Below are 20,254 nucleotides of genomic sequence, written 5' to 3'. Positions count from 1 at the left end.
TTCATCAAAAGTATTCCAAAAAAAACAACGAAGGTACTTTGATCTGAAGGCAGATCATTGGGAAGAAGTCTGGGGAAAGCAATTTGGGCTAAGCAGAGCAGTACTCACAGAGCAACTATAGTAGAGAAAAACAAAGAACTCCAGATGCTCATTGCTGTGAAGAGCCTTTGAAAAGTCTTTGACAAAGCTGAGGAAAGATTTCCACTGCCACTCCCTTAGATGTTACTCTCACAAGTCAGGCATATATAAGCGTGACCAAAGGTGAAACTAAAGACAAGGGACAGCACACTCAAGAGTTCTACTGAGGATTTTAATAGTAAAAGCATCCCACAGCTGAACAGCATTCTCTTGACAAAATACACTGAAATGTTACAATCCTAATTTTCACCAGTGGGCTTCAAAAGAAGCTGAGGAGGTTGGCACTGGGCTTCCAAATCAGACACCTCTGAAGCCTTAATACATTTTTACAAACAAAATCTGTAAGCAGCAAGAGCTGCAAAAATAGTTTCAAAGACAGACAGCACTTAAAACTGCCTGCTTGATCTCCATCCCTCCTTAGCAGACCGAAAACACAGGCCTGATAAGAGCCATCAAAAATAGCTTTTAAGAACCAGACTGTTCTTTTTTAATTATTATTTTATATTTTCCCCCCAAGGGAGCCAGAAGATCATACACCTCTGAACACAACAAAGTGCATGACTTTCGTCTGTCTTTTACATGACTGTAGGACAGTCAGTTTACTGCAGATTTAATTCATCATTGGGAAAATACACCATTGGAAGTCAATTTTGCAAATGTAATATGATTTCTCTCCCCTGAGGAAATAAATACTGCTCACGTAACACACATTTCCTCTTGGTGTATCTACAGTGCAGTGCAAGTTGATGCCAAAAGCGGCTGTAATACACACTGACAGGCCCAGCTCTTCCAGAACAAAAAGATGGAAGAAGTGATGAAAGTAGTAAGAGAGAGAAAAAACGAAAATGCAAAACAATCAAAGAACCAAAAAGCACTTACTAAATGCACAGCTTGGTTATACATATTGACTTTCAGACATTCTTTAAGCTGACGAATCATGGCTTCTACAAACTCTCCACCAAAATTGTAGTTCCTGGCATTCAGCAACCCAACCAGTGTCGTGTAAACAGTAAGCTTTTCTGGTAACAGACGTGCGCTGACACAGAAAGAAAAAGACACAGTGTTAGTTTTTTCATCACATTATTTGGCATCTTTGAATCTGCATACTTAAAGCTCAACCAAGCCAAGTGCAAGGTCCTACACCTTGGTTGCGGCAATCCTAGGCACAGCTACAGGTTGGGTGGAGAAGAGATTCAGAGCAGCCCTGAGGAGAAGGACTTGGGGGTGCTGGTCGATGAGAAAATGAACATGAGCCAGCTTCAGTGTGTGCTCACAGCCCAGAAAGCCAACTGTATCCTGGGCTGCATCAAAAGGAGTGTGACCAGCAGGTTGAAGGAGGTGATCCTGCCCCTCTACTCTGCTCTCGTGAGACCTCACTTGGAGTATTGTGTGCAGTTCTGGTGTCGTCAACATAAAAAGGACATGGAGCTGTTGGAACAAGTCCAGAGGAGGGCCACGAGGATGATCAGGGAACTGAAGCACCTCCTGTATGAAGACAGGCTGAGAAAGTTGTGGCTGTTCAGCTTGAAGAAGAGAAGGCTGCGTGGAGACCTCATAGCAGCCTTCCAGTATCTGAAGGGGGCCTATAGGGATGCTGGGGATGGACTCTTCAGGAGTGACAGGAGAAGGGGTAACAGGTTCAAATTTAAACAGGGGAACTTTAGGTTGGATATAAGGAAGAAGTTCTGTACTGTAAGGAAGGTGAGGCACTGGAATGGGCTGCCCACAGAAGCTGTGAATGCTCCATCCCTGGCAGTGCTCAAGGCCAGGTTGGAGACAGCCTTGGATGGTTTAGTGTGAGGTGTCCCTCCCCACGGCAGAGGGGTTGGAACTAGATTATCTTAAGGTCCTTTCCAACCCAAATCATTCTGTGATTCTATTCTGTGATTTGTAATAGAGCTGAACTAACACAGTACTGTTTTAAACCATTTTAGGGAGACAGCAGTACCAGTAGGAAACCCAGTAACACCTTTTGCTAAAAAAATTAAAAAAAAATAAAAAAAAAAAACAACCAAGGAAAAAGGGTATTTTTTTTTTGGTGGTAGAAGCCAGACTGACAAGGGACCAAAGGAATGGTTAAATTTTCCAAATATATTCAATATTCCACACTCCATCTCCCCAATCCCCAGCCAGAAAAAAATCCCACCTACAATGCAAACACAGTGAATAAAATATAGGTAATACTTCTAATTATGGGGCAGCTTGTATTAACTTTGCTGAAAAAATCTGCAATAAGGAGTTTTAGTGATATAAAGGAAATATTAAAAGTGTGTAAACTATTTAAGGAAAAAAGAATTCCCTAAGTGGGGGAATGAAGCCTGTGCTGCATTGGAGGGGGTGTGGGGTGTACTTCAGTCAGAGAGCAATCGCGTTTCTGTTGGTAAGTCTTAATGAACAGCAAGACAGTTCTAGCAAGACAGTTGCTGTAACAGTGTAGTGGCCAAAATTTTAAGGAAAATCCCTAGGTCACAATAAATGACAGCACAGCTAGCATCTGAAATTTACTTTGCAGGAGAGGAAAGCAAAGAATGTGTTAGATCACACAGCATATACATATATACGTGTATACATATGTACCAAAAGCATATACATACACAGGCACAAAGATGGTCAGAGAGCTGGAGCACCTCTGCTATGAAGGCAGGCTGAGAGATGTGGGATTGTTTAACCTGGAGAAGAGAAGGCTCCAGGGAGACCTTAGGGCAGCCACTAGTACCTAAAGGGGAGCTACAAGAGATCTGGAGAGGGACTTTTTACAAGAGCATGGAGTGACAGGACACGGGGGAATGCCTTTAAGGTGAAAAAGGACAGATTTAGATCTGATATGAAGAAGAAATGCTTCACTGTGAGGGTGGTGATGCACTGGCACAGGTTGCTCAGAGAAGCTGTGGCTGCCTCATCCCTGGCAGTGTTCAAGGCTGGGCTGGACGGGGCTTGGAGCAACCTGGTCTAGTGCAAGGTGTCCCTGCCTGTGGCAGGAGGTTGGAACTGGATGAGCTTTAAAGTCCCTTCCAACCCAAACCATCCTATGATTCTACTAAGTTAAACTTGCCTCATGAGGAAGTTAAGAAAAAAAATTGCTAATGTGATCTTAAAGTTCTGCCCTGTGGTTAATATTTTACAGACAATTTTTTTTTTTGCTAGCTATAGTAATTTAGAAGTGGCAGGTGGTACTTTCAAGTACATTTAAGGTATTTGCTTTTTATTTATACCTAACTGCTGAGTATTTCAGAGGGTTGAACACATAGTAACTGACAGAACTTAGGCAAGAATGTAAAAAGTTGCTTTAAGTCCGTAATTTAGAAATACATTTATTATACAGCATCAGCAAATTACACAAAAGGCACACACATTTTAGACTACTAATTTTGATTCCAAGTTTCTCAAGTCAAAGTAATTGATTTTAAGCATGGCACAGGAAAGGCCAGGTCCTGCTATAAACACTTAATATTCCACTACCATTTCTGTATGCATATAAGCTAACCCTAAAATTTCAGAAGTGTCTTACTGTAACAGGAAAAAAAAAAACATACCATTTGTGTTATATTAAACATTGCTACAAAACAGATTTAAAGAATGTGCAAAACCATAGCACAGGATAGGGCTGGAACACTCTCCCCCTCTTCACCACACCACTCCTTCACAACTCTCTTCCCTACTACCTGCACAATCCCTCCCTCAGACACCGCTCAGTGACCCCGACGCAGGGCACCTCTGCTCCTGCACTATGGAGGAAGGAAAGCTATTAGCTGACAGAGCCCGTTTTCAGCTCTTTGTGTTCCCAGCACCCCCGTCCCCCGCCCCCCCCCCCCCGAGCCAGTGGGCTCATAAGACAAGATCATGTCCATGGGAGAGAAAAGGAACAGGCAAGGAATATAGCACAGATAAGACTAAGTGTTAGCAGCAATAGCTTTGGTGTTCTTATGCATTTCATTGGGAAACAGGATATTGCCCAGCACCACTGCACTCTGTTACTGGAGAGCAGCTCTAAATTTCTTCTACCTGCTTTGAGCCTTCGTATACATTTCAAGTCAAAATGATGCAGAGAGGTATTTTCTTCAATTACATCTGCTACATAATAAACCTTTTTCCTCTAATTTTTTTCATCTGTAATAAAACAAGCTCTACCCTATAATAACACTCAGGAACTAGAGCCATTCCTGGCATTTAAACTACCTTAAACACTCAAACTTATGCACAGAGAAAAAAAGCACCTCCCACATGCCCAGACCCTGCATACGTACACAGTACATAGTATTCTTAGTATCTTGCTTTTGTAATTTGGCAGATCAGCTTCCAAAACACCAGCTAGACCCTCCAAGTTGCTCTCCAAAGATGAATTACTCTAAAATAATAAAATATAAAATATTAAAACGAATTTTCATCATCCCCCAGGCAATAAAAAACAGCCCCTGACTCTCACGTGGAAAGCAAGGGAGTTGAGCAAGAGCATCCTTTTATGACACCTTTTTCAGAGCGACGATTCAGTTCTGTTAGCAGGGAAGAATTGTGCTGGCGTGCCGGGAAGAAGAAACAGCCACTCCTGTGACGAGCTGCACCCGATCACCCAGCTCCCCACGCTCCCAGTGCGCTCCCGGGATTCGAGATCTAACAATACCTTAAGGTCACCACGGTAAGGTGGCCGAAACTCAATGAACAATACAGGACGAAACAAAGCACTTTTGCCGTTTGTTTTTCAGCGCTCCATCATTTTCGTCATCATGCATTTAATGCCCTTTGTACTAGCCTCAGATCCCGCCAGCACTTGAACCGCGAAGCGCGTGCAGTCCAAGTTTAACTCCTCCATGTCTCTGCTACGCTAGAAGGAGCTCCAATATACCGCAGACGCGAAACAATAACTATACGCTGGCCGTTTATCGCTGTTCGGCAGATAAGACTACTAAAGTGTCCGCTTTAACGCGCGTTTTTGCAAGAGTTGATGACGTTCCAACGATCTTATAAAACAATTATTTTAATTCTGGGCGGTGAGTACTTAAATCTCTCGCACAGAACACACGGGGCGGGGAGGGGAAGAACAGACACACAGCATGAAGACGACTACGACACACCACCAGCCGTACCTCCCCGCCAAAATACCCACCCGAAAGCCACTTAACTCTGCCTGCCTCCTGGCCCCTACCCAGCCCACCTACCTTCTCCCCGACCCTGCAGATGAGTGACTCGAGCCTCTCCTCGATCTCTGATGGCTCAGACGTCCTCCGCCTTTTGTGCGGCTGCCCTGCTCCAATACACCGAGCACACCATTATGGCCGGAGAGCCCCCGTTCCCGGCCGCCCTCCACCCGCCCAAAAGCCCGCTCCCGAGGCGGGACGGCCCTGCCCAACCCGCGTCGCCCCCGCCGCCTCAAACGGGGCTGGCGGCACTGCGGCGGCGCTCACCATCGCTATCATCGCTGTGCCGCCGCCGCGACATGGCGGCTGGCGGGAGACGCGAGGAGACGGGACAGGAGGAGCGGCTCGGGACACCACGCGCGGGCGGCTTCCAGCACGCTCCCCTCGCACCGCCCGCTTCCGGCCCACCGCCCCTCTCCTTCCGGGACCAGGGCCGCGCGGCTGTGCGCGCGCTAGGCCGCGGGACTTCCGGGGGGGTTGGGGCGGTGCGAACCAGAAACTTCGCGGGCGCCTCCCGTCCGGCGGGGCGCCGCCTCCTCCCCGTCCCGAGGTGGAGATGGTACCGCTCGAGGCCCCGGCGGCCGGCCCCGCCGCTCCGCCCGACGGCGCCGCCGCCAGAAAGCAGCGCGCGCTCGCCCACAGGAAGGTGGGGCATCCCGCGTGGGACCCGCGGGGCCGGGGCTGGGGGCCTGGCGCTGGGGCCGCGGCGGGGGAGTGTGGGGCCGAGCTGTTAACGGGTGGTTTCCGCCTGCGGTGCTTTCCAGGCGTTCTCCCTGTTCGTCAAAGCGAAGGAGGTGCCGGGCGCAGCCCAGTGTGCCGCCGGCGGAGAGGGCGTGCGGTGGCGGTGCTGTCGGCAGGGCTTTGAGGAGCTGTCCGGTATTCACCGGCATGTGGCTCTGCAGCATGGCGGGGACGTCGGGCAGGGCGCAGCGGCTGAAGGGAGCCCCGCGGGCAGCGTGGACGGGACACGGGGGCACTGCCGGGGAGCGCTAGAGATCGCCTGGGCGCTGCCAGACACCAGCCACGTTGGCCACGATGATCTGACGAGGTAAAAAAGATCTCCGCCGTTTGGAGAAGGGTACGGCCTGAGCGGGGTATTGAGCTGCTTACGCTTTAAAATCAGAGCGTCAGTCGTAGAATCAGCTAGGTTGGAAAAGAGCTTTAAGATGATCAAGTTAAACCCAGGACTGCCGATACCACCACTAAACCATGTCAGGGAGGGTCTCATCTATACGGGGTTTGAAGCGCTTCCAGGGACGGTGACTCCACCACTTCCCCGGGCTGTCTGTTCCAATGCCTGATCCCCTCTCTGTGAAGAGGTTGTTCTTAATCTCCAGTCTAAACCTCCCGTGGTGCAGCTTGAGGTTGTTACCTCTTGTTCTGTCACTTGTTACCCGGGAGAACAGTCCCCATCTCACTCCAAACTCCTTTCAGGCAGCTGTAGAGACCTTTATGTGATCTTCTGCCAGTACTGCCTTTTATGAAGTTCAGTTTAAGATACAGTGTTCCCTGATACTCCTTTAGACCAGCATATGTTTTGGATACTTTCCTGAGATACTTCTTTAGATGAGCAGGTGTAGGTGACTCTAGGAGTCACCTGGCTTATTTGAATTCATTTCACACCTGCTGTCTGGGGTTCAGCTGTAACAGTAATTTTTCTCCTTCCTTGTAAGTGGCACAGTGCTTTGGCTTCAGTCTGAGAATAATGCTTATAACATGCAGATGTTTTGGGTTTTGCTAAGTGGTGTTTAATCTGACCAAGGACTTTTCAGTCTTAATGCTCTGCCAGTGAGGAGGAGCACAAGAAGCCAGGAGGGAGCAGAGACAGGACCCCTGACCCGAGCTAACCAAAGGGCTATTCCATACCACAGCACATCATGCCCAGTATATAAACTGGGGGGAGTCACCCAGAAGGGCAAATTGCTGCTCTGGTTGGGCTGGGGGTCAGTTGGTGGGTGGTGAGCAAATGTATTGTGTATCCATCACTTGTGTTTACTGGGTTTTTTTTTTTCATTCCCTTTTTACTTTTATATTCTCTCCCCTTGTTATTTCCCTTAGTAGTAGTAGCAGTAGTAGTTTTGTATTATACTTTAGCTACTGGACTGTTCTTATCTCAACCTGTGAAGTTTACATTCTTTTGATTCTCCTCCACATCCCACCTGGAGTAGGGGGGTATAGGGGAGGGAGTGGCAGCGTGGTGCTGAGTTACCAGCTGGGTTTAAACCGCGACAACTGCTCAGTCCTGTACAAAACATACAAATTACTGCTGTGTTTATAAAGAAGTAGATACACTGCATTTTTCTTTTCATGGTAAATGGGTAAAGGCAGGAACTTCAGAGGAATGAGTTATCAGAGCCATGTCATTCCCTGTTCTTAAAGCAGACTTGTGCAGGTTACTTGACGTCTTAGGGTCTACCAATAAGGAAGGACCGTAATAGGAAGGAGCAGAATTGCAGGTCCCTCATCAAAGTGCTTTAACAGCTCATTTGTTACTTATAAGTAGGTTCACAAAAATGTTTCTGACTGTGAGAGAATTCAGTTTGTGCTGCTCAGAATCATGAGCCCTAAAAGTTTTGAGGTTTTAAAGTCAGGTAGTGCAAGCGCTTAAATTGTCAGTTGCAAGTTTGTCAAATTGAGCATTTAATGGGACACTTGTGAACACAAAAAACAAGCAGTCCTTGTGTCCTGTGTTGAGAGAAACTTGAGTAGGCCACTGGCCATGATGAGTTAATTTTGTAACCAGTCCCAAAATCAAACCCAGCAGAACTAATTCCTCTGACATTACTTAGTGCTTTGTTTTTCTCCCTCTGTCTGCCAGAAGAAAACTGGCTTGTTTTTTTGAATGGTTACTGCTAATAGTATATTTTTGTGGTTTTCAACACTAACATCCTTTTTTCTGTTTGTTCATCTTTGCCATGCTGTGGACAGCAAGGTGGGAGAAGTACTTCTGTACTACTGTTACTGTGAGGTGAAGGATCCAGAGGAACTCTGTGCTTGGCAAAAGGCTCTGTGCCAGCATCTGCATCTCACTGGCAAGGTAAGGTTTTAAGCAAGAGTTATATTCTTATTAAAGAAACATCTTCTTTGCTGAGTGCAGGGCAATATGATGTGGAGAACCAGGTATTTTGCAGTAGAAGGTGTTGGTCTGTTATGATCCATTAAGAAAGCTGCTGAGGCTCTGTAAAGTATAATTTAAAATTACGCTATTATTAACTATTTAAGAACTAATGCTACAACGATAAAGCAAGTAATACAGACAGTCATACTGTGTCTAGCTCTGGGGTCCCCAACACAAGAGGGACATGGACCGTGCAGCACAGTGCAGCCTGAAGGTCAAGCTGAAGGTGCAGTGCCATACAGCACAGGTCTGGGCTGGCTGTGATTAACTGTTATGTGTATCACTGACTCCTCAGTGTGCCTTCCAGTCAGAATCGCTACACCAAACTGTAATCTGTGCTCTCAGGAGAGACAGAAGATCAGCTGACACCTAAGACCTCACTGTAGGATAGCAGTGCTCATCCCTCACAGTCTGTTCTTTTCTGGCAGACTAGTCTAAAGAAGGTAGTTGGCTCCATCTAGCTGGCATTTTGAAGATGTGTGCAAAGGTGAATTTCAGCCTCACAAAGCTGTCAGGGGAAGGGAGGATTTTTTTTCAGGGGCAACTCAAAGCAGGAGATTAAGTTTATCTTTGACTTGTCTTCCTAAGTAGTTTTTTTTATTTTCTGCCAATAGTAGACACATACCCTGTTCTATACCAGCACAGATCTGAGAGTGAAGTGTCTTGACTCATTCATTTCTGTATTTTTGCTCAGCTGTGTTGTCTGGTGGTTGGTATTTTTCTCGTCTCCAAGACTGGTACAGCATTTGCCTTATCAACCAGTTGGTTTTTAGCTTGCCTTTTGTATTCAATCTTTTTGGGTTTTTTACCACTTTGGAGTTTCTGTTCATTTATCAGTGTAGGAGATAAAATGACTCACTGAAATTTAATATTACATGCGATATTATGCGTATTCACATTTTCCTCTGAGCTGTGTGAGTCATTGGGCACAATCCTATTGTTCTTCCTGAGGCAGACCTCCAGTGGGGATTTTAATGCTGACTGCAGGATTTGCCTGTCAGCTGGTTAGCATTTAGCTGTTTACTGCACAAGCTCTTCTGGCTGTCTTAACATGATTCTTTTGAAATGGCTCAAAAGTGATTACTAAGTTCCTATTCTAGTTTTATTTACTGTCTTTTTTTTTATGTTCAGCTCCAGTATAGCCATCTTTTTTTTCCCCTGCCTTAGTAGTCTCTTTTTGGAGCATACTTCTATGTCTGCCTTTCGTCACCCAGGCATATTTTGCTAATTTCACTGTTATCTCTTTTTGCTGTTACCAATCCTTAGCCGCAGCTTCTCCTCTTGCCTCTCAGGTACGAGTTGCTTCAGAAGGGATTAATGGGACAGTTGGTGGAAGCAAAGCAGCTACTAATCTCTACGTTGAAGCTATGCTTTCCCATCCTCTGTTCAAAGACATTCTGTGCCAAGAGGATTTCAAGGTATGAAAAAATAATTCCTACATATAGGCACTGTTAATGTAGGATGTTTAATTTTTGATGAATAAGCACACTGCTTCACAATAGCCTTACTTCTACTTTGATCTCCCAGCACTGATCTAAGTCTAGAGTTCCTAACCTTGCTTAGTTTAGGTATCTTTGCCAGTTTTCACCAGCAGTAGCAGTTAGCATGAGCAGTGATAGCACAAGCTACAAGCTTTGGCAGCTATGGGTGCAGCTGCAAAGCCCCCATACAGGTGAATGAGGGAGTGCCCTTCATCTCCATCATTCTTCAACAAACATTTACTCCAAAAACCATCACGATGTATGCTTACCTGCACAAAGGATTTCCACACTTTCCTCTTTGCCCTATTTTGAGATGCTTGCCTAGAAACCTACTGCTTTAAGTTCATGCAGGCCTTGGTGTACACTTAAGTGTTCCATGAATTGGATGTCTTCTAGAGAAAATACACAGGCAGAGTCAAGAGTTTCTCAGTGCCTGACTGGAGGGAGAAGTGCTAACTTCTGCTTAAGCCTAAGCATATGTGCATACTGCTGTCTTCAGATGGTGGTGGCAGCTGTGGCTGGCACCATACGGCATTCTGGTAGGCTTTTGCTGCCTCAGCACTGTAGGTGCTGGTCTCTGCTCTTACAGCATTTTTCTTTCTCCCCACAGTTCTATTTGCAGCATGCTCTGCAGGGGCCTTGACTGTCTCTTGACAGTGCTTGTGACATTGTTTCTAACAAACATCTCTTCTCCTTCCCACTCCACAGTAAGTCTGCACCTCACGCCAAATGGTGCCTATCTCACCTGCAGTATAGCCTAAGTCACCTGTCTGCAGTCCATGGTAGGGGTCCATTGCCTAAACCTCAGCATTTAGAGTGTGGATTTCAGCAGGAGAGACATTTCTTGCCCTCAGCCACCGAGACACACTCATATTCTAGTGAGCTGTAGAAGTTAAATGAATGGGTAATTCTAATCTTAACACCTGACAAGGTTTGGTGGATTATTTTTGTGTTTAATTTCCTAGAGCAGTGCAGGAGGAGCTCACTGTTTCACAGACCTTCGAGTTGGAGTATTCAAAGAAATTGTACCTATGGGCATTGATCCAAAGATAGTGTCCTATAAAGAAACTGGTAAGTTCATTTAATGAAAAATAAAGCCTCTCATCCAAGTGATAGGTAAATGAAGAATAAAGTACCTTCATCAGAGACATTGCCTTCTGCAGGGGTCAGGACACAGGAGAAGCAGATACGGATACTAGTAGTTAAAAGTTACTGGTCCAGGGAATTTGCTGGCCCAGGTTTTGGTTTGCCAAGTGAGCTGCCATGAAAAATGTTGGAATTAACTTTCTATTTTGTGGAAAACAGTAATAGATTTAATGTATGTCAAGCAGTTACTTTGTTTTGGGATAGAGACATACCTTGTACTTCAGTCAGGGAGTAAGTCATTGGGCTCTTGCTAAAGGCAAGATGTAAAGTGAAACTGTGTGATGCTTAGGAAAGACATTTCAATGCTTGAATGTATTTATTCTAAATGTTCTGTGGGTGCTTAGACTGCTCAGAAGTGACACCATATAAAGAGCCTCAATGCTCTTTCATTGTTAGGCTGCAGTGAGAGCCAAGTTGTATAGGAAGAACTTTCCTTGGAGTCCTATAGTGGATCCATGTTTATATGTTAGGGACATAACATGTTATGGCTGACTTGACTACTTTACTTGTGTTGGAGTTAACAGCCATGCTCCTGCCTTTCAAGTAAAAAGGAAGTTGACCTCCTATGTCAGGGTCATGCCATCCCCCTAACATGAGACACATTTGTTTTCTGCTGCCTGTAGCCGCTTAGTATGGATTATGCTCAGTAAGATGTTACTGGCTATGCTATGAGGGCACTTACGTAGGTGGTAAGCAGGAGCACAGCAAATAGCAATTAACAGAGCAGTTTTGGCCTTTTTCCCACCAACACGTTTTGTTGGTGGTAAATTTCTGCAGTATCTTTCTGTGTTTTTAGCAGAGGATTATTTTTTCCCCTTTTTTTTTGACAGTTTGTGGGATGTATGTTTGGATTTTTTTTTTTTTCCTTTTTTCCTCTTATTTTAGAGTGGTTTATGGAGATGGTTCCCTTTACTCTGTCAGGATTTGGTGGGTGAGGTTTTTTGGTTTTCAGTAGGTTGGGAGTTTTAAGTCTAAGCATCCTGAAAGCTGAGAAACTTTAATACATTATTATGGAAATCTTCTATTTTTATCAACAGAGTTTCTTTGAAAAAATTGCATTTCTGTATGCTTCTGTGCCTCCAAATGTAATGAAAGATGAGCAAAGGGAAGGGAGACATTTTTCACTCTTGCAACTGTAAGAGTTGCCAAGGGGATGTAACAAAGATCATAAAGACAGGCGCCTGTCTGCTGCTGCTTCTGTAATGTGAAACAATGTTGTGTTTTCTTTCATTTGCCAATAGGAAGCCAAACATGGATAAACTTGGCTTGTTGAGTTGGGATGAAAAGCCTGTGAACTGTCATAGAAAATTTTTGTTTGGAAATCTGAGGAGAATCTGTATCAGCTAGATCGTACATAACAGTTTTTTGTAGTTCAGCTTCTCACATCCTTTTCTCTTCCTTCCTTCCTCCCCCTTTTTTTTCTTTTCCTTTTTTAAGGAATCCATTTATCCCCTCAGGAATTTCATAAAGAAGTTGAACATTATTTGTCTCAGGCCAGTCCAGGACAAAGCGATACCATCTTGCTGGACTGTAGGAACTTCTATGAAAGTAAAATAGTAAGTGTTGTTTGCCTGCTTCTTGCAGTGTGTTACAGGGGCTGGTGAGAAGCATTTCACATTGTGGGGGTGCAGCCTTACTGGATTCCAGATTCACTGTAATATGTGCAAAGTTCAGTTCAGTAATGAATATTTGATACAAGCAGCAGAGGACCTCCTGCTCAGCAGCTCATTATGGAGATTGCCCTGCTAAGTGCTTATACAGCTTGGGGCTGGAAGAAGGCAAAGCAGTATATACAACATGAGCAGTGAATACCATATAGTTTGAACTAAAAGTAGAATAACATGTAAGATGCTTCCCAGCATTTTTGTCTTGCCCCGTATGTCAGAAAGAGTAGGCACATCCTGCTGTCACACCCACCAACCCTCTTGCAGTGTTGTGGCTTATCCTTTCTCTGACAGTTCTGCTCTGCTTAGCACCCTCTTTTATGTTTGAATGAGGAGACATGCTGTCCCTGGAATCCTTTTACAGATTCAACAGGTATTTTTATGCATGAATGCAGCCTAAAGCACCTGCAATGAGCCAAGTGTTGCGGCCCAAATGTTTGTTACTTCCTCTAGTTCAAGGCAAAGACCTTACCATGCAAGTCTGCTTTATAACCAGTCACATGGCCATCTGTTGTTATTGCAGGGGCATTTTCAGGGCTGCCTGGCTCCAGATATCAGGAAGTTCAGCTATTTCCCCAGCTATGTAGATGAAAACCTGGAGCTTTTTAAAGACAAGCGTGTCCTGATGTACTGCACGGGAGGGATTCGTTGTGAAAGAGGCTCTGCTTATCTACGGAGCAAGGTGAGAAGCCGTTCTGAGGGCACAAGTGTCAAGTAGTTGAGGTTGCTTTAAGAGCAGCTGTCTTGTCTTTTGTTGGTAAATTCCTAATGAGCACAAACTGCTCAATGAACAGGTGGGGAGATAAATGTCTCTGATGCACACTTGCTTCATGCTGTCTGTGAAGGACATAGGTAGCTTTACGCAGCTCAGGATGATTTGCATGGACTAGTGTCACAGCAGTGATTGCTCTGTGAAAATAATTATATAACTCATTTGGTGAGAAGACGTTAAGTCTGCCCTAACTATTGTAGCTGTGTTTTAGGGGAGCTTGAGAGCATTCTGCAGTGCTTCCACAAGCTCTGTCTTATACAGTTATGCTCTGTGGTCATTACTGCACAGCTTGAGCACCTCAAAGTGGTGAAAATCAGCCAGTCCGTGCTTTTGCAGTGCTGTGGAACTAAATCCTGCACATTACATTGTTCTAATTGCACTTTATGTCCCACTCTTCTTCTGGATCCTTCCCTCAGGGAGCAAGAGAACAGCTCCAGAGATTGTTCCAATGTTGCCCGGAGATTTAAACCTTGATTTTTTTTTTTTTTTTTTTTTTTTTTATTCTGCTGCATCAGCATGAACTCTTGAGAAATACTGCTCCAGCTGACAGCTTGCCACATAAAAGCAGAATAAGCAGAGGTTCACAGAGTTTCAAAAGCATTTGATCTGTGATGCATTAAACCTCCCTCAGCTGAGGAGGTTACAGGCCTTTTTTGGACTGTAACGTTAAATGCACATTTGGGTTCATGTGAACATTTCAGCATTGTGGAGCTGCCATGTGATCTCTGGTGGCACTGCCTAGAGCTGTGGGTGCATGTGGTACAGATAATCTGATGATCACTGAGAAGCTGCTACTTTTGGTTGATCGCTGGCATTTAAAACATTTGCTCTGGGAATGGTGGCACACCACCAGTGATCTGTCCTTCAGCTTTTCTGCTAATATGCTTTAAACAGGCAGTGTGCAGAGAGGTTTACCAGCTAAAAGGTGGAATTCACAAATACCTGGAAGAGTTCCCAGATGGATTCTACAGGGGGAAGCTGTTTGTATTTGATGATCGTTATGCCATTTGTTCCAATGAAGATATCATCTCAGGTAGGACTAGATAATGTAAGTGCAGAAGGCAGGGACGCTATGTCAGTGGTTCTCACAGAGATGTGCAGGATGGGACAGCCTGTAGTAGTAGCCCGTGTAGTTCTTCTTGATAGTTGCTTTCTTGTTGTAGTGCTATCTCTTTTCAGGATAATTACCAACTCTATGGCTTTAAAACATAGAAATGAGAGAAAAGGGGGTCACTAAACAGAGTTCCCTAAAACTGGAGCAGTAAAAGGAAGCATCCCCTGCAGAACAGGTGCTGTAACAAGCTGTCTGCAGCAATGGAGGCGTACATCAAGCACTACTACTGTTGTTACTCACTTGTTGCCCACAGTGCCGATCAGCCTGTGGTTGGCTAAGTGACTGAAGCATTAAATAATTCTCCTGGTGTCAGCTGTTTTCTGCTCCTCTGTTCTCTGTAATCTTACTGAACATCAGCACTGATTGCCAGGCACTTCAAGAGTGGGGGCACTAAGCTCTACAGCACTTTATTTTCATGTTTTAAAAGTTTCTGTACCCTGTAGAATTTCAGTGACCTCTAGTTGAAGCTGTTAAGATTTTTGCCTGGACTTCTGGCTGGGATCACTTTTCAGATACTGCAAATGAATTACCTGTTTTTTTTTTCTTCTCAGTTGCCACATACAAGTAGATGGAATTTGCCCCAACCCCTTTTATAAAGCAGTGCTGTTTTTTCCTTTGAGTGGGTAGCTTCTTGAGCCTAACCTCCTATTCCTCCTCTGTAGTTACCATATATATCTTGAAGGTGCCTGGCTTGGTGTAGAAACAGAACATTCTCTTCATACATCACAGCCATCCCTATGGAAATTTCAAGGGGAAGTGTTTGGGTAGGCACCTTCTTGATGGTACAGCTAAACTGGGCTGTAGCTTTCAGTGAAAGGCTTAAAACCTGTGATGTTTTGGAAGGATACTACCAGGACTGCAGATGGCACCACATTTGCACAAGCCATTGCTTTTAGGTGGAAGAAAGTCCCATGGCACTGCCTCCCAAGAAGTCAACATTCCTGCATGCTGGCTTAATTACCACCAGTATATTTTTCTTCTTGGCAACAAGGACCTTACAACAAAATCAGAAGTCTAAAAATGAGCTAGGTTCTAGAAGATCAAGCTAACCAGGAATTAAAAGCGTGGAAGACAATAGATAACCACTCAAATGAGAGTTGGCAGCCCCGTGTAAGGGGGACAGATAGGGCAGTGTGGGTGTTAACTTCTTCTTTTCCTCCTCCCTCCAGCATGCAGATATTGTGGGGAGCTGTGGGACCAGTATAAACTTTGCTCCAGCCAGCACTGCCGGCAGCTTGTCCTGGCATGTCCAAGTTGTCGCAACAAAGGTCTTACAGCCTGCTGTCCTGTTTGTCAAGAGAAAGAGCTCAAATTGACTTCAAGGGCTTCAGGACAGATACTTAAGGAGGAATGTGATTGTACAAGGAGAAGGCTAAGGGTGCCTATTGAAGATGTCTCACAAAGGATGCTGGTGGCAGGAAAAAATTAAGCCATTTCATTAGCTAATCTGACACGTGTTAATGCAAAGGGCTTCAATAATCAGATCCCTGTTACTCAGTTAGGTTTGGAAACCATGAAAATGTGTTGGCTTTGAAAGTCTTGTTCATGTGCTGCCTTTAAACTTAAAGTATGTGCTGAAACCATCCATTACTTGACCATAAATTACCAGTGTGCCCAACCCACCACTAGCACTACAGGATTCCCTTTCTTGGGTCTTGTAGTGTGGCCTCTATCATGGGGATTTTGGAGCGGAGTTTGTGTGATGGGACACAGATGCTCACAATTCAAAAGAAACTGAAAGGACATAAGAATAATTCCATTCTTTTCCTCCTGCATGGAGATCGATCTGTCCAGCCTCTCCATTGATCGTGCATTTTCTTCAGTAGTTAGGGTGTGAAAACAGCAGATGTGTCAGTTTGGTGTGGGTACGTGACTGGATTGGAGCTGAAGATATTTCCATGTACACGCCATCTGTCTGCCTCCCTTGGTTTATACCAGTGAGTATCAAGGAGTAGTTACACAAAGTCTGACTTGACGCCCGCCTAAAATTGGCTGAAGGCAGAGTAAGGATCCTTCTGGTAACTGGAGCAAAGGCCCACGTCCCATCACACTTCTTTGGTGTGACCTGTAGGATGAGCAGCAAAAGCAACCCTCATTCCAGTGTTCTGTTTCTCCAGGAATTGTTGTTTTCCTTAACTTGTCTGTACATCAAATATCCAGGGCTCAGCTCTGCTTGCAGTACTAAAAAACAACAGCTTGAAGCATGTTGGAACTGAGACACAGAGAAGGGAGCACAGAGGCTGTCAAAATACCAGCACTGTGGCACTGGAAGTGATACTGACGTGTGCATAAATGTCAGTAGCGACTATAAGGAGAATACAGGATCCTTTATTCAAGTTAAATAATTCAAGATTTGGGGAGCATTTGTGCTTTGTAATTAAGCTTTTGAAAAAACTCAGCCCATAGAGATGTCTGCGATTTCCAGTTCGTATGACTGAAGAAATTGGCTTTGAAGGGATCCACAGCATATGAGCTCAAAGTACTTGTCCACCTGCTGCTTTGTGTGCCTCATGCCACAGAATGTACAGAAAGGTTTTATTAGTAGTTTAGAAGATATGTCTGGACTGAAAAATTTCTTAGAAACTTACTGTCATTCATGGTACTGAATAGTAGTTAGTCATTAGGAAGTGAAATCACACTGCTGGGTTTTTTGGGTGGTTTTTTACTTGCAACTGCTTTTCAAAGCAAGAAAACAGTTTACTCAGGTTTCTGCAGTCCTTAATGACAATTAGGGCAAGGTTATTTTCATGCAGATTGTAACCTTTCCCTCCGTGCTATTAATTCAGCCTCATTTGTTGGCTCAACTGGCAACTTACAGACGGGGCATTGGTTCCATTAAAGCCATAGCAAACATTTCTTCAGTCTTCCGGTATTGTTACCATGAAATCAGTGGTTCAGCAACTGTTTTTATGACCCTTCCCTTCATGAAGCAAAGCTGAAACTTATGGATGTCTCCTTTGGAGAGCTTTCTAGGATGGTATTTAATAGTAAATGTGTGCACAAGCCATATTGGAGAAGAAACTGGAAAATTCCCATCAGTAGACACCTTCAGCAGAAGTCTGAGCAGGTCCCCTTGGATCTTCCTTGCCAAGCGTTGCTGGCCTGTTAACCTCTGTGTTTTTGAGGTCTGGAATACTTGTGGAAAAATATGCAAACTGTACATGCAGGCCTGGTCTAGAGCACTGCTGGGAGTGCCTGGCTTGCATACTGTACTCTCTTCGTGTAGTAGGCTGAAAAGAACACAAGATTATAACTCAATCCATCAGTAAGGCTGGAACACTGTAATCTATTTGGGAGGCTGTTTGTATGCCACTTGTCAGGACAGAATGGCAACAACTATATTTTATATGTAACCTCCTGTGATGCTAAATAACCTTTAGTGCTTCCACTGTAATTTTTAAAGTCATGCACAAACATATTTCCACTGCTATGTTGGAGGTGCTTAATTTTGCAGAAATAAATGCTGAAACCTAGCTAGCTGTCTGCCATATGGTAGACCTGGCTATGAGATAAAGTTCTGAGAGTTCCTGGCAGCTGTAGATTCTACCTCAAAGTCAGGGGGGAACCATGGGACCTCTTCTGGTCCTTGCTGCACTAAGGCAAGGGAGGAGAAGGGTTTGAGATGTATAGATGGAGGCCCATAAAGCTAGGTTCCCTCTGCTCCAGAGATGGGAGAAGTGGGGTAAGAGAAATCCCTAGCTTCCCTCTTGCGAGTTAGCCCATGAGCAGCTTCTCTGTCATGCTTCTGGATTCGTTCGTTTTGTCAGATTAATACAAATAAGAACTTGTCATGTGAAATGCTATGTGGTGGATGCCAGGCAACTCAGGGGTAGTGCCTGAGAGAAGGCACATAGCTCTAGGAGAGGTGAGAGTTAAGCAGTGTTGGCTGTGACTGCCAGATACTGCAGTCAGCAAGATGCTTCTTTTCCCTTTTCTTGGAGAGCTCCTGGCTCAGTGACCCATTTGCTCCCAAGCATCACCATTTTGTAGCTCCATCACTGCACAGCTTGATGCCTTTCACCACAAAACCTGATGCCTCTCAGCACAGCCCATCTCCTCACAGATCTTGCATGCATTTTTCAGCAAAGCGGCTCTATAAGAATCAGCTGAGTCCTGCCACCTTACTGTAGGTTTGGGCTGCATGGTTAATTTAGGTGCTGCTATAGTGAAACACAGGACAAGGTTCTTGCTTTTTTTTTTGCCTTTTTTCCTTCTCAAGGGTTTTTTCACTTACGAAAAAATGTTGTAGTATCCATGTAGTGCTCCTTGCTTTGCAGATGAGTCTCCTTGCATGTCTTAGCACTGTCAGGATTTCCCAGGATAAGATGCATTTATATTTGTCGGAAGCCCATGGAAGAGCTGAGCCTGTCCCATGCAGATCTGAGCGGATGGCTCCACTGAAATTGTGACTCGGATTTGATGATTTAGTTGACCATTTTGAAGTCTTTGCATATGGAAGGAAGAGGCTGTCTGCCAGTTTATTTTCTTTTTTTTTTTTTTTTCTTCTTCAATATATTTTCAAGTATTTTTCTGTTGTATTCTTTTCATTTTCTGATAGGAACTTTCAGGGTAGGGGGAAGAAGCTACAGTGAAGCATTTTATTTGACACCATGGGTGCATTTATTAAGCTTTGAAGAGCAACAGACACATTTCCCACACTGCTGAAAGTACAGTGTTGCTCTGTTTCACTGGTCAGAGCTAAATCACAGGTGGCATTTGTGCACAAGCTCTAAAGGAATCTGTGGGACTTTGCAGGGGTATGCATCAAAGGCTGCAAAACTTCACTCTTAACAGATGCGTACAGACAGATATCTAGCAAGTGAAAACATTTTCTAGGGCACGTCATCAGACCAGGAATAAGGCTCTAGAGTGGCAGTGCTTCTAACAGGAGACTCTTCCTACAGAGCAGGATCCCACCCAGGTTAATAGCAGGAGTTTTGGATGGGATAGGGCTGGGTCCACTGCATGTCTGGGAGCTACACAAGCCTGTGGGGAATTCCTCCCAGGCTAGATGGTGGGTGGTAGACTGACAAAGCTATTGGACTATATGCAGTGTAAATTCAGAGTTGGGCTATTTCATTGACCAGCTTTTCTAGGGCACATTTATTGTTGCACTTATGCAGACATTAGGAATGGCAGTAAAAGAAAATCCCCATCAGAACAAAATTTAATTAGTGGACATGGTCATCCAGACAAAACAGCAAAGAGAAAGAATGTGACTTGTTTCCAGTGAGTATTTGGACACACACTTTTAACATTAGGAAACTGAACGAGTAAGGATTAGATAATTAGTTTGGCTATCTGTGTGGGCTTAGGATTTGCGTCACTTCTCTAAAGGTGACTGTTTTCTTCAGGCATGGATAGGGTAGAAGACATGGATAGGATAGAAGAGTTATTAGCCAATCCTAAACCACTCAATTTTTGAGACTTTTGTTTTATAATTGGTGGCCTTAAGTTCCTTATTATTAGGGGCTGGAGAAAACGAAACATGAGGATGTGCTTGAAACAGCACCTCCAACAAATTGCCTCAGCAAAGGTCAGTAAAAACGTGTAATTCACAATTCTTTAAATTAGCCATGTTTCCAGGTAGTAGAAGTGCTTGTTAAACTAATTGTTCCTCCATAGTTGCTTGAGATCAATTTGGGGGAAGAAAAATAAAGTATTTTTTTAATACTTCTGTAATTTGTGT

The 20,254-nt window shown here is 44.4% G+C and overlaps 2 protein-coding genes across 2 annotated transcripts in view; one reads left to right on the top strand and one right to left on the bottom strand.

The window, feature by feature from the left end:
• NCBP1 (nuclear cap binding protein subunit 1) overlaps positions 1-5,650 on the bottom strand; it is a 34,072-nt gene extending 28,422 nt beyond the window's left edge. Inside the window, exons 1-4 of the mRNA XM_061468757.1 lie at positions 5,538-5,650; positions 5,292-5,377; positions 4,383-4,483; positions 1,018-1,174 (exon numbers count right to left, since the gene is read on the bottom strand). Of these exons, the coding sequence (XP_061324741.1) occupies positions 1,018-1,174; positions 4,383-4,483; positions 5,292-5,377; positions 5,538-5,571 (378 nt within the window). The 5' untranslated portion in view covers positions 5,572-5,650. The remainder of the gene's footprint in view (positions 1-1,017; positions 1,175-4,382; positions 4,484-5,291; positions 5,378-5,537) is intronic.
• A 175-nt stretch (positions 5,651-5,825) lies between these two features.
• TSTD2 (thiosulfate sulfurtransferase like domain containing 2) lies at positions 5,826-20,247 on the top strand. Its single transcript, XM_061468764.1, has 9 exons — positions 5,826-5,916; positions 6,035-6,318; positions 8,199-8,307; positions 9,681-9,806; positions 10,835-10,940; positions 12,453-12,571; positions 13,203-13,361; positions 14,346-14,484; positions 15,735-20,247. Exons 1-9 carry the CDS (start codon positions 5,827-5,829, stop codon positions 15,992-15,994), a joined length of 1,392 nt encoding a protein of 463 aa, XP_061324748.1. The 5' UTR covers position 5,826; the 3' UTR covers positions 15,995-20,247.
• The last annotated feature ends 7 nt before the right edge of the window (positions 20,248-20,254 follow it).

The sequence above is a fragment of the Pezoporus flaviventris genome, unplaced genomic scaffold (genome assembly GCF_033815535.1).
Source record: "Pezoporus flaviventris isolate CSIRO_AGI_PZ_B2104156 unplaced genomic scaffold, CSIRO_AGI_Pfla_v1 ptg000050l, whole genome shotgun sequence".
NCBI classification, from domain to species: domain Eukaryota; kingdom Metazoa; phylum Chordata; class Aves; order Psittaciformes; family Psittacidae; genus Pezoporus; species Pezoporus flaviventris.
The sequence above is the reverse complement of the archived record's forward strand: the minus strand, read 5'-3'. Positions and strand labels throughout refer to the sequence as shown.

Coding starts and splice junctions, on each gene's coding strand:
- TSTD2 (XM_061468764.1), top strand. CDS start 5,827: ATGGTACCGCTCGAGGCCCCGGCGGCCGGCCCCGCCGCTCCGCCCGAC. Junction 12,572..13,202: donor ACTTCTATGAAAGTAAAATA/GTAAGTGTTGTT, acceptor TTGTTATTGCAG/GGGCATTTTCAGGGCTGCCT. Junction 14,485..15,734: donor CAATGAAGATATCATCTCAG/GTAGGACTAGAT, acceptor TCCTCCCTCCAG/CATGCAGATATTGTGGGGAG.